The following is a 14,796-nucleotide window of genomic DNA, read 5'->3' on the forward strand; positions in this document are numbered from 1 at the left end:
AAGCAGGAGATACTAGACTTCTGCTCGGCATAGTAATACAGAATGTCTCCTACTCTTATGTAACAATATAGAGCTTTGGTAGGTTTGCTTAGTGGGCTCTGTCTTGAAGAAAGAAGTGTTCTGTGGCCAAAAAGTTGTATACGATGTAACATATGCATATAAAATGTGTAATCTGCAGAGACACAGGAAAAATAGAATAAGGTGAGAATGAGAACGTGTTTTTAAAAAAGAGAATTTTAAAGTGACCTTGCAAGTGACTGGTAGCACTGAGCTGCATTGCTTCATAAGGGATAGAATCTTTGTTGAATCCTGGTATGACTAAAGTTTCCTTTATATTTGACATTGCTTAGTATTCAGACCATAGCCTTATCAGCATTGTGAGGGAGCTTGTATGAATTTTTTGACTTACTCCAATATGTAATGTCCATTATGAGGTTCTATGTCCCCAGTCAATTCAGGTGCAAGTGTTAGTGTCACAGAAGTACAGAGTAAAATACCTAGGAACATATGCATATCAAAATAAAACATACTAATATTTGCCATAACTCTTTTCTTCAAAGCATTCTCTTTGTAGCTTGAGCTTTAGCATTGTTCTGTCTTCTGCTGGTAAGCTTTCTGCTGAGATCTAAAGCTGCTGAGAGTGTTGTTCTGACAGTTTGTAGGTATCTATTTGTTTGCTTAAAGACTGTATTGCGTATTCCTCAACTTTCATGTTAACAGTGTTTCTGTCTTAAGCTGTGAAAATTCTGGTAGCTCTCTTCAAGTTTATTTATCACTTATATTTATTACCATTTAAAGTAATAGAAATTGAAACCCTCAAACTTTTAAAGCCTCCGTGTAAAGGAGAGTGAACAGGAAAGTCTCCACTGACAGACAGACACTTCTGTGCTTAAAATTGTACCAGGAGTTTTCCTTCTTCACCTTTAGACTAGCATCCGTATCTGAGATGCTTTAAATGCTGAGACTGTGGGGGAATGCTGATAAAACCTTAACTCTGTATAAACCTCTTTCTTAGTAGCTATGAATTAGTAGCTTAGTAGCTATGAATTTTAAATTGAGTGTACTTGCTGATCTCTGAGCAAATGAGAGTTCATTGAACACAGTGGAAAAAATTCATGAAATTAGGAATACAGAGGCTGCACTGCACATTCTGTTTACTCAAGAACATGGCTCCGAGTTGGACTTACTTGTGTGGCAAGTCTATATACATACATGTTAGTGGGTTGGATAATAAAAATTAAAAAAATCCCAAACATTATTATTCAGAATCAAACCAAACTTATTTCTGTTCATCTTTTTTTCCAAGGGCATTTTGAAAAACAAGTGGTCAATACTCTACCTCCTGCTTAGCCTTAGTGAAGATCCACGTAAGCAGTCTAACAAGGTAGGTGAAGAAAGTTTTGTTGCTTCTGTGAAACAGTAAGTGTGTGTCACTTATTTCAGATGTCATTAAGAATCATTATCCAGAATTAACCAACACCTCAGCTTGTGGTTGTGATGTTTGTCTGTCAGGCTGAAAGGGAAAACACTCTTGAAAAAACTATCTGCAATTTTTCTGTGCATTTTTTTTTTCCTAAGTGAATGTAAACATATGAGCTGCCCAACATGTGTAGCTGATGTTGTGACTCTATTAGATGGATGGGTTTTTTTTTTGTTTGCTTTCTGCAGGGTGGTGTAATGTCTGCTCACATGCTAATGAGTTTGAAATGGAGTAGGGAGAACAGAATTCCTCCTTTGGTTGCAGCTCTTCTAGCACCAAAGTGCTTTTTGCAGCTATTGCTAATGACAATTTGTAGGCAGAAATAAGCTATATTGCTAAAAGTACTTTTGCTTGCTGTAAGAAACTTGCTTTTTTTTTTCCTCATTATAGTTGTAACAAATTTTTCTCTGCATAAGCATGGTCTTCAGGTATTTTTTGCATTCTTGAATATTACACTCCTGTCAACTGAAGACATGACTTAAAGCAACTCAAATCTTTTTTCTTTTTATTCTTCCCTTTTCAAATCCTTTCCTTTCCAGGTATCAAGTTATGCCACGCTTTTTGCTCAAGCATTGCCACGGGATGCTCACTCAACCCCTTATTACTATGCCAGGCCTCAAAGCCTTCCATTAAATTATCAAGACCGCAGTGCTCAGTCTGCCCAGAGTTCCTGCAGCATGGGGAGCAGTGGGATCAGCAGCATCAGCCTCTATGCTCTGAATGGACCAACACCAACTCCACAGTCACTCCTTCCAGGGTAAATTAAACTGTTTTACCTTACAAATAGGTTTGGAGAAGATGAGAGATGATCTCCTTTTGGTGTTTTTTTGGGTTTGCCTTTACCCCCCCCAACCCTCCCCACTTATATGCTATTGGAAATTCCACTGTAAGTGTACTGAAACTGAATTCCTTACCTGAATGGTTCCGAGTATCAGATGCTCTCATGTAACCATATGAAGTAAATGGCTGACCAAGTATATCCATTCTAAAACTTAATCATAACTATCTGCTGAACAGTTGATACTTTATTGGATTCACTCATTTGCATTCTAGTGCCAGGTCCTTTTCCAAGGAATTTCTCAGTTCTCTGAAACCCTTTAAAACAGTCTATCTTTCTTCTGTAAACACATTGGATTTAGAGTCCTCATTCAAGTTCCTTTTATAAAGCGTTCCTCAGCCAGTGTCAAATTAGTAGATTTAGCATCCTCCATTTTGGAATGGGCAGCCATTCATGCATGGTCTGACTTTATTTTAAGCGTGCTAATAGCAGGTTGAGCAGTCTTGCATCTTGAGTGGAGAGGAGTTTTTTGAAGGTTTGTTTTTTGTTGGGTTGTTTTTTGGTTTTGGTTGTTTTTGGTTGTTTTTTTTTTTGATGAGTAAAAAAATTGTACAAGAGTTGATTTTAGAAGAATTACCTATTAGAAAAAATTATCCTAAACCACATTCTGTTCAGCAGTGGTCTGGTCATGCCGAAGTGAATCTACATTTGGAGCCAAAACATGCAAATACCAAATAGTTCAGATTTTTGATATGTAAAAGCTGGCCATTTTAAGCCAAGGGATGACTACGTGAGTATTAACCTTGTTAAATAAGCTAACACAAAGTAACGTGCTCAAAATCTGAGCCCTTCTTGTGCCATTGGATATCATGTTGTATTACCCCTACAGCGGTGCAAAGCCTGACAGAGGTGCACTCCACAGGCTCTATGTTCCACGGTGGGAAAATGAACAATCATTCGTAGTCTGTGAGAGGGAGTGGTTCAACAGTGATTCTGTACTATGGGCCTGGAACACTGCCTCATAAAGGTTGAGCATGGAAAAATGAACAGAATATTATGAAACTTGTAAAAGTAAGGATTGTACTTATTTGTGTAGCTGTTTCAGCCTTGAATGAAAAAGTCTGGAAATAAAACCTTTATCCAAAAGTGATGGAGACATCACTTTTCAAGAAACTATAGTTAATGTCAGAAAGACATACAAGAACATAATAAAAGGAAAAAAAATATATATATCTTAAGGGACGCAGAAATCATAGAATGGGTTGGGTTGGGAAGGATCTTAAGATCATCTAGTTTCAAACCCCCTGCCATGGACAGAGACATGAGTAAAGCTCAATTATTTTGTCCTAATAGAAGCTTCATTGGTTAATATTTGACACAATTTCTAATATAAGGCTAATTTATGGCAGTTTTATTAATTTCTTGCTAATAATTAGAGATTCCCATCTCTTAATTTTCGTTTCCACTCCCAACAGTTGCAAAACAAACACAAAATCAAAATAGAAAAATCATCTTCAGAAAGTACTACAGCTTTATTTTGAGTTGAAGATAATTTTTTTTTTTTAATACACTATGATAATATGATTTATTGAATCATATTATGGAAATAGCAAGTGCTGACACAACTGGATTTTGTTGATATCAGTATGCTTTACAATACAAACACTTATTGGGCTTTGTTAGTGCTAGGTTTGTATGGTGCATCTTGGATACATGAGTAGAGTATACCTTTAAACTCAGAATAATAGGGGAGAACTGGGCCCTGCAGCTGAGTGAGGAACTGGTAGACCAGATTAGTAAGCAAGAAGTACAGGGTGCTGTGGTCAAGAGAGACCTTGAAACCAACAGAGCAGGGCAGGAGTGGGTCCACCCAAGTATGTGCACATAAATGGGGAATGGGGAGAGGACAGCCCTTATGGGGAAATTTTCATACATTTTCTGGAGCATCAGCACAACTTTGTTGGAGTGCCTACACGCTAACATGTCAGCATGGGGAACAGACAGGAGAACTTAAAGAGATAAGTGTGCAATACTAGGGCTGTGATTTCACTGGGATCACAAATACATGGTGGGATAGTTTGTACTGCTGGAATGTGGCAGAAGGTGGATACAGGCTCTTTGGGAAGGACAGACTAGGATGGCAAGGAGAAGAAATTGCTATTTACATGAGAGAGCAGCAGAAATACATGGAGTTTAGCCTGGGGACTGGTGAACCTTCTGTGATGAGACGACTGACTTGGTGGACGAGGGGAAAGCAGTAAATGTATTTATTTCAACTTTAGTAAGACTTCTGACACTGTCTATATTGACATATCCGTATTGACAGACTTAATAAAATATGAACTAAATAAGCTGACACTGAGATGGATTGAAAACTGACTGACCTAGTCTCAAAACTGTTACGATCAGTGACACAAAGTCCCGTTGGCATAAAGTGCACCCTCAGCAACTTTGCAGATGGTAACAAAACTGGGAGGAGTGGTTAATAAAGACAGTAACTCAGCTGTTCCTCAAAGGGACCTCAGTAGGCTCCAGAAACGGGCTGACAGGAGCCTTCTGAAGTTCAAAAGAAGTCCTGCACCTGGGGAGGAATAACTCCATGCACCAGGACATGCTGGGGGCTGACTGGTTGCAGAACAGCTTTGCAGAAAGGGCCCTGGGCTTCCTGGCAGATAACAAGTTGAAGATGACTGTGGTAAAGGCAGCAAACAGCCTCCTGGGCTGCATTAGGAAGAGCATCGCCAGGAGGTTGAGGGAATTAAACCTTCCTCTTTGCTTGGTACTGGTAAGTACACAGCTGAAATGCTGGGTCCAGTTACAGTACAAAAACAGACGTGGACAAACTGGAGAGAGTGTGGTGAAGGAACCTCAAAACTTACTGAGAAGTTGGAGCATCAGATATATGAGGGGAGACTGCGAGAGCTGGAACTGTTCAGGCTGGAGAGGAAAAGGCTCAGGGGATCTTATCCATGTGATTATGTCTGACCAGGGGAGTAGAGAAGTCTGAGCCAAGTCTCAGTATTGCCCCAGGGAAGGACAAGAGGTAATTTTCAAAACTTGTAAGGCTGGAATCACAGTTAAAACGTAAGGGAAAAAACTTATTTTGCAGTGAGGTGGGATGTGTGTGTGAGGGCAGGGGGATGTTGTGGAACCTCTCTGGGGAGGTTGTGTAGTCTTCATAATTGAAAATATTCAAAACATGACTGCACAATGCACCCTCTCTGCTTTGAGCAGGATGGCTGGAGGAAGTGATCTCCGGACGTCCCTTGCAACCTCAACCATTATATAAGCTGGATACAGTGTAGAAATTTGTATCAATGAGGTTATTTCATATATCTGCTTATCACAGAATCATAGAATGGTTTGGGTTGGAAGGGACTTTGAAGATCATCTAGTTCCAACTCCCCTGCCATGGGCAGGGGCACCCTTCACTTGGGCCAGGTTCCTCAAAGTCCCATCCAACCTGGTCTGTCTTGCAGGCTGTGTTCTTGCTCACTGGCTATAATCATATGATGTGTGACCATCCCATGAGCTATGCAGTGGCAGTTGAGAGACAAAAGGCATTCCTTGACTTCTTTTACATGGACATTTGTGTTGCAGTCTTGTTCCATCTCTCCCTGCAACTCCTTTCACAGCTTTGTGGAACTAATTTATTATTTTTAAAACATATATCTATTTCTAAATGTCTACATTCAGTTGGTGGAGGGCGGAGGACTGTTCAGCAGCAAAAATCCCTTGCAAATATTTTCAACTTTATTTTTTACCATCATGATACATAAAGAATCAGAAAGTTAACTTCTGGCCTTAACATTTTTCACATCTAAGACTTTTTTTTTTTTGAGAAGAATTTGATGAATTTGAGAGGAAGGGAAATCAGAGTTTGTCTAGATGCACCCTCCTTGATCACATCTTCAGGCACTTAATGCAAGCTCTTCTAAACAGCAGAGGAGCAGAAAAGTTAATTTTCTGCTCTTTTTCTATTTTCCTTTGGCATGTAACTACAGTTTCAAGTAATAACGAAAAGTAAATATTTGTTTATGTCTGTCGTTATTATAGTTGACTTTCCTTTTAATCTATTTCAGTGTATTTATACAGTTCAGTGTGAACAAAGATAATCTTTGATATGAAATCACATTTGTCAAATCTGTACTTCCTTTTCTACAGTTTTGAGGGCTTTTTTAAAGTGTAGGCTTATAGGAAGCAATGAATTGTTTGTATATTCTGCACCCTTTTTTAAGGTTCCATTATTGAGAAAAACTCAAACCCAAAACAACCACAAACAAAACGTCCACAAAAACCAAACTCAAGCTTGGTGCGTTTTTCAACATCCTCCAAACCAGGTGATGGGTACAGAATCACAGTTCTTAAAGGTGTTTCTTCCTTTTGTCCTTTTAGACAATCCTATCAAGGTCCGGGTGTTGGAGATTGCCTCCGTCAGCAATTAGGGTCACGTCTTGCATGGACTCTAACTGCAAACCAGCCTTCGTTACAAAACGCTACCTCAAAAGGTTTTCCGAATGCTGTGTCCCGTGGTGTGCCAAGGTCAAGGCGAGACGGGGATACAAGCGGTGAGCAAAGATGTATTTGTTAACAATAACTTTTTACAGTTGGTATCTATATCCTCCACTATTTTTTAATGATTTTAGAATAGTTTTATAGCATGTTGAATTTTTTGTAGAGTGTTTTGCTAGAATGTACTTGATAGAAGGATAGAAGCAACTATGAAAGACTAATATATTTGGCCACAGTCTCTATGGTTGGTTGCTAATTTCCTTCTACAGTGATTGGGTTGATAATGTGTTCTGGTCCTCTTAAAAGACTGACTTCATTGCAGTGTTTGTCAGAATCAGGTGATTGTGGTTTGTGAGTAATGATCACTCTTTTGATGATCAGAAGATGCTACTGCTTTTAAGAAGCCAGAAAAAGTGCTTTATGAATAGAACTTAAAATACTCATCCATTTGTGATTCTGTCCTTTAAAACTTGGAAATGTGTATGAGAATATAGAGCTCTTAAAACTATTTTTTCTTTAAGTGAGCACAGTGTTTACAGTGGTTGTATTTAGAGGAACTGACATAACATATTGTCAACAACAAAAAAAAGAGATATATATTGCCAGTTTATTTCCTCAGTGAAGTGACTGTAAACTGGAATAGATCGTCTAGGCATCAGTTTCTGAATTTGCACAAGTTACACTTGTGCATAAGGAGAAATTGTTAAACATGATCTCTGTGACAACTGTGTAAGTTTCAGGCCATTCTTACTGTAAAAGCAGGAGACTTTTCTGAATAAGAGAGCTAATGGCAGATGTCATCCTACAGTGCTGTTAGTCTCTGCCAAAGAGATGTGGGGGTTTTAGCTTTTTTCTTTTTTTTTTCCCATTTAGTTATTGTTTTGGTGGTTGGTGGTTTTAATAACTCCTATATAAGGAGTGTGGATAGTTAGAAGATAAAATATAGTCTGTCCACCATCCTCTGCATCTTCATGAGTGCAGAAAGCAACATCTTATAGACCAAACAGAGTTGTACTGGTGTATCTGAGGGCAGCATTTGGCATTTAGAGCCTAATTTACCACTAATTAGCCACTGCTGGTGTGAAAGAGGATGTGTGGGGGTGTGTCTGTATGTATATTATATTTATAAATGTATATATATATGATAGATATGTATAAACAAAAATATATAAAATCTAGCACTGCCTCTTTTTTTTGTTTTGCTAATTGCCATAAAGAGTACTACAAACTTGTTTCATTCAGTCAGCCAGCAGCTGTGGCTCTTGATTCTTGTATGGGATGGTGTAAGTAAAGACTGACAGTTGACTTAAATGTAGTCACTTGTTGATGCAGAAATAGAAGTAGGACTGCATTCAGAATGTAAAAGGCTATTGACAAGAAGAATATTCATATTTCCGTGAATATTCTTCTAATTAAAAGGGGTGGGTTTTTTTTTCTTCTAAAGTTGGTTGCTGTTAATTGGAGTTTTCTTATTGCTACATCTACACAGAGAGTATAATCAGGAGGTTGATATTAATTTCTGTTGTATTATTTACCAATTAAAGAAACATGCACTTGAATCTTTTACCATTTCACTAAGAATTCCTAAAATGGACAAGCTTCTCTTGTGCATATCTTAGTATTATGCAGAGAATCTGAGTTTTAACCAGTATCTTGAGGTGATGGCTACTTTTGCTAAAATAAGAATAGAATGTATTTTTTTGTTTTCTGTTTGGTTTGGTTTTGGTTGGTTGCTTGGTTTCTTTTTTTGATTCTGAGTGGACTGTTGGGAAGGCAAACTGATGAGAGTAAGGGTGCTGTCAAATTTGGGAGAAGCGTGCTGTAGCATCTCAGTTTCTGGATAGTCATTAAAATTGTTTCATTCTTGATATCTTAAATGAAGTTACAAAAGCAGATGGTACTGTTTTGTCCAGAAAAGGTGGGCATATTTGCAGTGGCCTGCACAGCATCTTTTTCAATCTTCTATTTCCTTTAAATCAAAAAATATTTGACATCTCAAACATAACCTAACCTCTAACTAGAGTTAAGAGCCAGAAGCAAACTGTATGCTGCAATAGTAAAAGCTTTACTAAATCAAAGGCATATCTTCAGAAACAGTATTTACACTTTTCTGTTTGCCAGCTCTGTACATGTTACACAGCTGGCAGTCTGGTTTTGATCTGTCTTTTCACTAAGCAGTTGCATATGTGGTTGAAAGCCAATATTAAACAAGCAGCTCTTCCTTCTGGATTAACTGATTTCCTAGCTGAACGTAGAAGAGATTATTCTGTAAGTCACATTTAACAACTGCAGCTGTTTGTTCAAAGAAAGGTAAAGTCATCATGATGCTTGACTTAGAACTTGCATTAGTGATTGAATTAGAAAAGATAGCGAGTTTAAAAACTGGCTGAAGTATTGGTTAAAATATAAGCATATAGGTGTGCCATACAAGCTGACTTGCTTTGAGAGAATCCCAAGTATCAGTAGAGGCCCGTAAAGGGAAATCTTGGCTTTTCTGTCAGGTTGTTAAGACGACTTAAAACGTTTATTTACAGATTATAAGCACAGGCTTTCTCTTTTTTTGGGCCATGCTTCTAAATAGCTTTTTGAAGTTGTAATAAAATCTAATTGTCTCAAGAAATCTAAATTTTTTCTTTCTTTTTCTTTCTAGGCTCGGTTGAAGTAACTGAAGCAAATCTTGTAAGAGATGTTTTGTATGTCTTCCAGGGAATAGATGGCAAAAACATCAAAATGTGCAATTCTGAAAATTGCTATAAAGTGGAGGGAAAGGTACTGTATGGTGACTGGTATTTCATATGTGAGCAGAGATGCATGTAGGGGAAAAACAGCCATGAAAAATGTGTAAAAAAAATAAAAAAATAAAGAACATTGTCACAAGTCATTACTCCTCCCCCAGTTTTTTGTTTTGTTTTGTTTTGTTTTTTTTTAGTACAACAGAGTAGTTTCAACAGTACTAATTTAAAAATGATTGGGTAGATTAGGTCCCAGAAAGAAACTAGTATTTCACAAGATGTGTATAGACTCCAAACTATTAAGCCAGTACAAAGACTCCTAGATTATGGCATAATTTGAGGATTTTGGTCATCATTTCCCCTCTGCAGCATAGAAGAGGCTATTGACTACATTATTAGTGGATTAAATTTGCCAGCCTGAAATGTAGAACGGATGCTAGCTGCTTGATATTATGGTCTTGATTACAACTTATAAATGATCAGATTAGATAACGCAGATCACCCAAGAAAGCACTGTGCCAGAACTGAAGAAAGTGCTTTCAACTCCTGTTGTTCATAGAAAATCCAGCTGATGTGAATTTGAAGGAAGGTGTCAAAAAAGGGGCAGAGGAACAGGAGAGAAGCCTGAGGGAGAAAAGATCTTGCTTTAAGGTGACAAGATGTTAAGTGTATTTGCAGTGTGGAGAAGAACCAAGGGTGAGATTGGTTCAGATGAATAAAGAACAAAAAGGTGGCACTAGTTGCTTTAGCATCTTCTCCTTATTCAGCATTTAGACAATACTGCAGCACAATTTTTATCTCACTAAGTGGTTGCCATGTTCTTGTTCAAGTGGAAAGACAGTGCTTCTGGTTTTCATATGTGTTAAGAATGTTATACTATGATAATATGACATAGTCCTAAAATGGCGAGGAATAGATTTTGGGCCATTTCATATTCTAAGAGCACAGTAGACTTATCTTAATGTTGACGATAACTGAACTAATTTTCTCCTCCGTAATAATAGCAAAAAGTGAAATATATAATTGTTGCCCCCTCTTACTTTACAATGACATGTAGGGCTGCTTAGTGGAGGGAAAAATGGAAAACTTAAATCTTGTTAAGTCAGTCGACATCCTGAAGAATCTGTTTATTATCTTCTGTACCTGTAGATGCTGCAAAATTTGTAATTCCTCAGCACCTGCACTGAGCTAATTATGTTCCATATATGTCAGACTATATATGGGAAAGGAAAGGTAGCATAATAGATTTTTCTAGAGGACTGTGAAGAAAACTTAGTGATTGCAACATTGGCACTATGAGTTTCATTAGTTTTCTGTGTAGCTTTCATATCAAATAGGCTAGTTTGTAGTGAAAAGCTGCTTTAGTTTGAATTCCTAATTCTGTTAATACAGAGAGGTTTATTATTTGGGTGGATTGTGGTCAGTAATACTTTTTCCTAAGAACTGTTTGTCTTCAGTTATTTTTGGAAGTCACTTGTCTTCCATCCTTTTTCCTTATTGGCACTTGTACTGAGATACTGGACCCAGTGAAAAAATTATTTGACTGACTAGAGCTGCAGCTGGAACTTTCTCTGATGAACAAGAGGACCAAGGTCATACCTCCTCTAGATGTTGACTGCATCTTATGCAAAATAGTATTCAAAGCATGCAGTTTTCCCTCAGCTGCACAAAGAAAATGACGTTGTACACAGTCTTTTTTCCAGAAAGGAACATACTTTCCAGGATGTTAGTGTTGCTTGAATGTCAGTATTAATATTAGGTCTGTTGGTGACATTCAGCACTGTATAAGCTAGCAGCTTCTGATTTGATCTAAGAGATACAAAAATGTAATAACACTAAGCCAGTTTTGTTTGTTCCTGATTTGATTCCTGATTTGATTGTACTTAATGCTTGCCAAGTACTCTGCAGTGGCAGAATTCTAAATAGTTCTTATGTCATCATTTTAGTTTTAGCTGTGGGCAGTTTCAAATTGTGTCCAATTTTGCTTGTTTAGGCTGGAATTTATCCTACAGAAGTTGTTCAAGACGTTAAAGCTGTGGCTTTACAGCTAAACGAGCACTAGGGAGGGAACTCTGCTCTTAAAACCAGATGCTGCTGCCTGGTTCAAGCCCACACTGCTGTGATTAATACACTCTCTAGCTGATTTTTATCTTAGAGAATACCTGTGCTGCTGACTGAAAGACTTAATGAATTAGCTTGATTTCTAGTTCTTCGGCAATCCGTTTAGCTTGTTAATGTATTTCCTGTCTTTGGTTTGGACTGTTCCAACTGGCTTTCAAAGTTAGAATTGTCTGTAGAGATGGGATAGGCCCAATCACTGTGGGCAGTCAGTGTCTGCCTCTTGGCCTAATCTGTTGGGGATTTTGTCCTATAAAATTTAGAAAACTTGATGATGGTTTTCTTGGGTAACATCGTGAAACGTGGTAGAAGCAAATCTCAAGTAGGAACAAGAGGAACAGCATCTTGTCTGTTGGTAATTTAAAGGAAGAAATGTGCTGATTCAGATGAAAATAGCAATAGTAGTTAAATAGGGTGTTGGAACTAAGGCAAACTTTTAGGGTGAAGTGAGATACCTGATATAAGTAGAAACATACTAGAAGAGCTTATGGGGCATGTGATTAAATAGCTTATAAAAGCTGTTACCAGTACATTGGACTTGAGCTTAGAATTTGAATTCTGTAAGTTTTGGTTCCTGATACCTAGTCTGGTATTGGGTCATTTGTTTTCTATTATTAGTCACTACTACATGTGAATCAAACCTATTATTTTCTCTAGGTTTCTTCATTAGTTTCAGTCATTAACTCCTCTTCTAGAGCTCAAATATTTTCAGTCTTGCTGATAATCAGGATAAGATGAAGTGTAATTCTACATCATAAAATTTCAGATTTCTTCCTCTTTTCTGAAGACCTTTTTGTTACTGCCATAATTGCCTAATGTAAAAAGAGTGTATGAATATAAGATTTCCAAAAGGGAGGGTCACAAAGTTGCCAGTAGTTTGTTGCTGCTGCCTTTTCAATGGTTATGTGTATAAACTGTAATTTATTTATTTGTGTATTTCTTGTGATTTATTATTTATTCAAATTTAATTAAAACAAGTATTGGCATGGTAGATTTGACTTAACTGCAAGTTACTGTTTCTGTTAACTTTGTAGGTGAGCTTGTCCAAATCTCTCAGAGATACTACAAGTAGGCTTGCAGAGCTCGGATGGCTACATAATAAAATAAGAAAATACACAGACCAGAGGAGTTTGGATCGTGCGTTTGGACTTGTGGGCCAGGTAGGTCAGCTAAAAAATGGATTTTGACACAACATTTTGGTCTTGTTTCCCTTAGAAACTACTGAGTAAACGCAGTACTAGAATGATGTGTAAACTTTGGAGCTTGGACCATTCATCCTTTGATTTACTCCTTTTATGGAATGCCACGTTTGTTATGGGTCATAGTCTGAAGGCAAGGGAAAGGCATTTGCTCTTGCTGGTTAGAAGGAATTGGCCCTGTCACTTGTAGCTGAAAGGTCTCACACATAATTCCCTCTTAATCTTCCTTTTTTTTTTTCCTAAATTCATAATTTTTTTTTTTAAGTACTCATGCATGTTTATAAACAAAACTATTGCTTAAATGGGATGGTGGCATCCCTGAACTAATTAATCACCAATTCAGTTACAGTGATCTATGCAGGAGACACTTTTGTCAGCTAATGTTGTTGTTTGTCTGTTAATACTGCACTAACTTACATAAAATGCAAATACCCATTATCTTTTGCCCTTTCTTTTAAATACAGCATCAAAAGAATATTAATTTTTGTTTTTATAGGTTTCATCATCATGATTTGTAGTCTACAGTAACTTCACAGCTGCTGTAATACCCAAAACCACATTTACTGCTAAGGCATTCCCGTTTCCTCTCACTTGCTCCCTCTGTAAAACTGGATATTATCCCTTCTGAGTCGACAGAAATGTTATTCTTGCCTCTAGCCATAACATCCTACCTAATCTGCCAAGAAATTGAAGTGCTTCTCCCTTCAATCTAATTTTTCTTAAGAGGTCAGTAGAGACACTGTAGTGCTTCCTACTTTTCTAATGTTTTATTCTGTTCCCTTCTGTCTCTTATTCTAAGTAACTCTTTTAGTTACAATATAAGTAATTATTTTTCTAGTGATCCAATGCTGATTTCCATGTTTTATATGGTAATGCTACTGTGTATGCATTTTCTTCAGACTCTCCCCTTATGTCTGGGTGAAGTTTCTAATTCTTTATCTGGTAGCTTCCTGCTTATGCTTATTTTTACTGTCTCTGGCTTTAATCTTGAAGTTTACAGTAAGGGGAGAACTTTAATTCTTCATTGAATTTAAATGTGCAATGTCTTAGCTACAATATGCAGGTTTTGATTCCTGTGCAGAGAGCTGTGCAGTTACTTTGCTGAATCTGCATAGCTCTAATGCTCTTAATTTTGCTTGAGGCAAGCACTTCTATGCATATTTCTAGGACATGAGTGTACAAATAAAAACATATATTCTATTCTACTCCTGCTGTCAGTATCTGGGTAAAAAGATTATATACCATTGTTCTTCATGGCTTTTATAGCTGACAATTTCAGGTATTGCACACTGTATATAAAGAATTGAGCACAAGAATGTGTTGTGCCTTCTAAAGCATCTTTTGCTTAATATTTTAAAAGAATGCTTGTGTAAACCCCTGTTTAAACCATGTGTAGGGTAAGATGTCTGTCACCTCTTTTGTTATGATTCTGGTGGCTGTTTTTACTATGCAAATTATCAGGTATTGACAATTATTAAGAGTAGAGATACAACACTATACTACACTTTAACATATTCTTCTATCTTTACTGCTTAGTATCTAAGTTCTAATTTGTCCTCAGGAAGCAAAAATTAAAAAAAATCAGCAATGAAATGCCTTATATTTTGACTTTTTTTTTTTTCTGTTGAACAAGCATTCTGTTTCCTTCCTGAATTCTCTTCTGTTGTAGACCAAATCAGAATTCTAGGATAATGTCCAGTTTTTCTTAGCAGTTTGGGAAATAAAAATCTGTAATCTGTGGTGGAGGAATTGGCACTGGATGTAAATTTTAACTTCTAAAGCATCTCTGAAAAGTTGTTGGCCAGTTAGATCTTAATCCCTTTTGGCTACTGATGTCAATGATTACTGTTCTCACTTTTTGAGGAGATGTTTGGTGCCTTTGAATGTTTTCTTGGAGGCTCTATTCTGCCCTCTATCTTGACGAGTGCTACTTTAATAGGTTCAAAAATGTACTGAAGAAGCAAGTGAGAAGAAATG

The 14,796-nt window shown here is 37.2% G+C and overlaps 1 protein-coding gene across 1 annotated transcript in view; it reads left to right on the forward strand.

Annotated features, from left to right (window-relative positions):
• Window positions 1–1,306: 1,306 nt before the first annotated feature.
• TUBGCP3 (tubulin, gamma complex associated protein 3) overlaps window positions 1,307–14,796 on the forward strand; it is a gene marked incomplete at its 5' end in the record, with an annotated part of 33,078 nt that continues 19,588 nt past the window's right edge. Inside the window, 5 exons of the mRNA XM_010010941.1 lie at window positions 1,307–1,384; window positions 2,020–2,237; window positions 6,654–6,826; window positions 9,421–9,539; window positions 12,655–12,780. Of these exons, the coding sequence (XP_010009243.1) occupies window positions 1,307–1,384; window positions 2,020–2,237; window positions 6,654–6,826; window positions 9,421–9,539; window positions 12,655–12,780 (714 nt within the window). The remainder of the gene's footprint in view (window positions 1,385–2,019; window positions 2,238–6,653; window positions 6,827–9,420; window positions 9,540–12,654; window positions 12,781–14,796) is intronic.

The sequence above is a fragment of the Nestor notabilis genome, unplaced genomic scaffold (assembly GCF_000696875.1).
Source record: "Nestor notabilis isolate BGI_N333 unplaced genomic scaffold, ASM69687v1 scaffold27643, whole genome shotgun sequence".
Classification (NCBI taxonomy): domain Eukaryota; kingdom Metazoa; phylum Chordata; class Aves; order Psittaciformes; family Psittacidae; genus Nestor; species Nestor notabilis.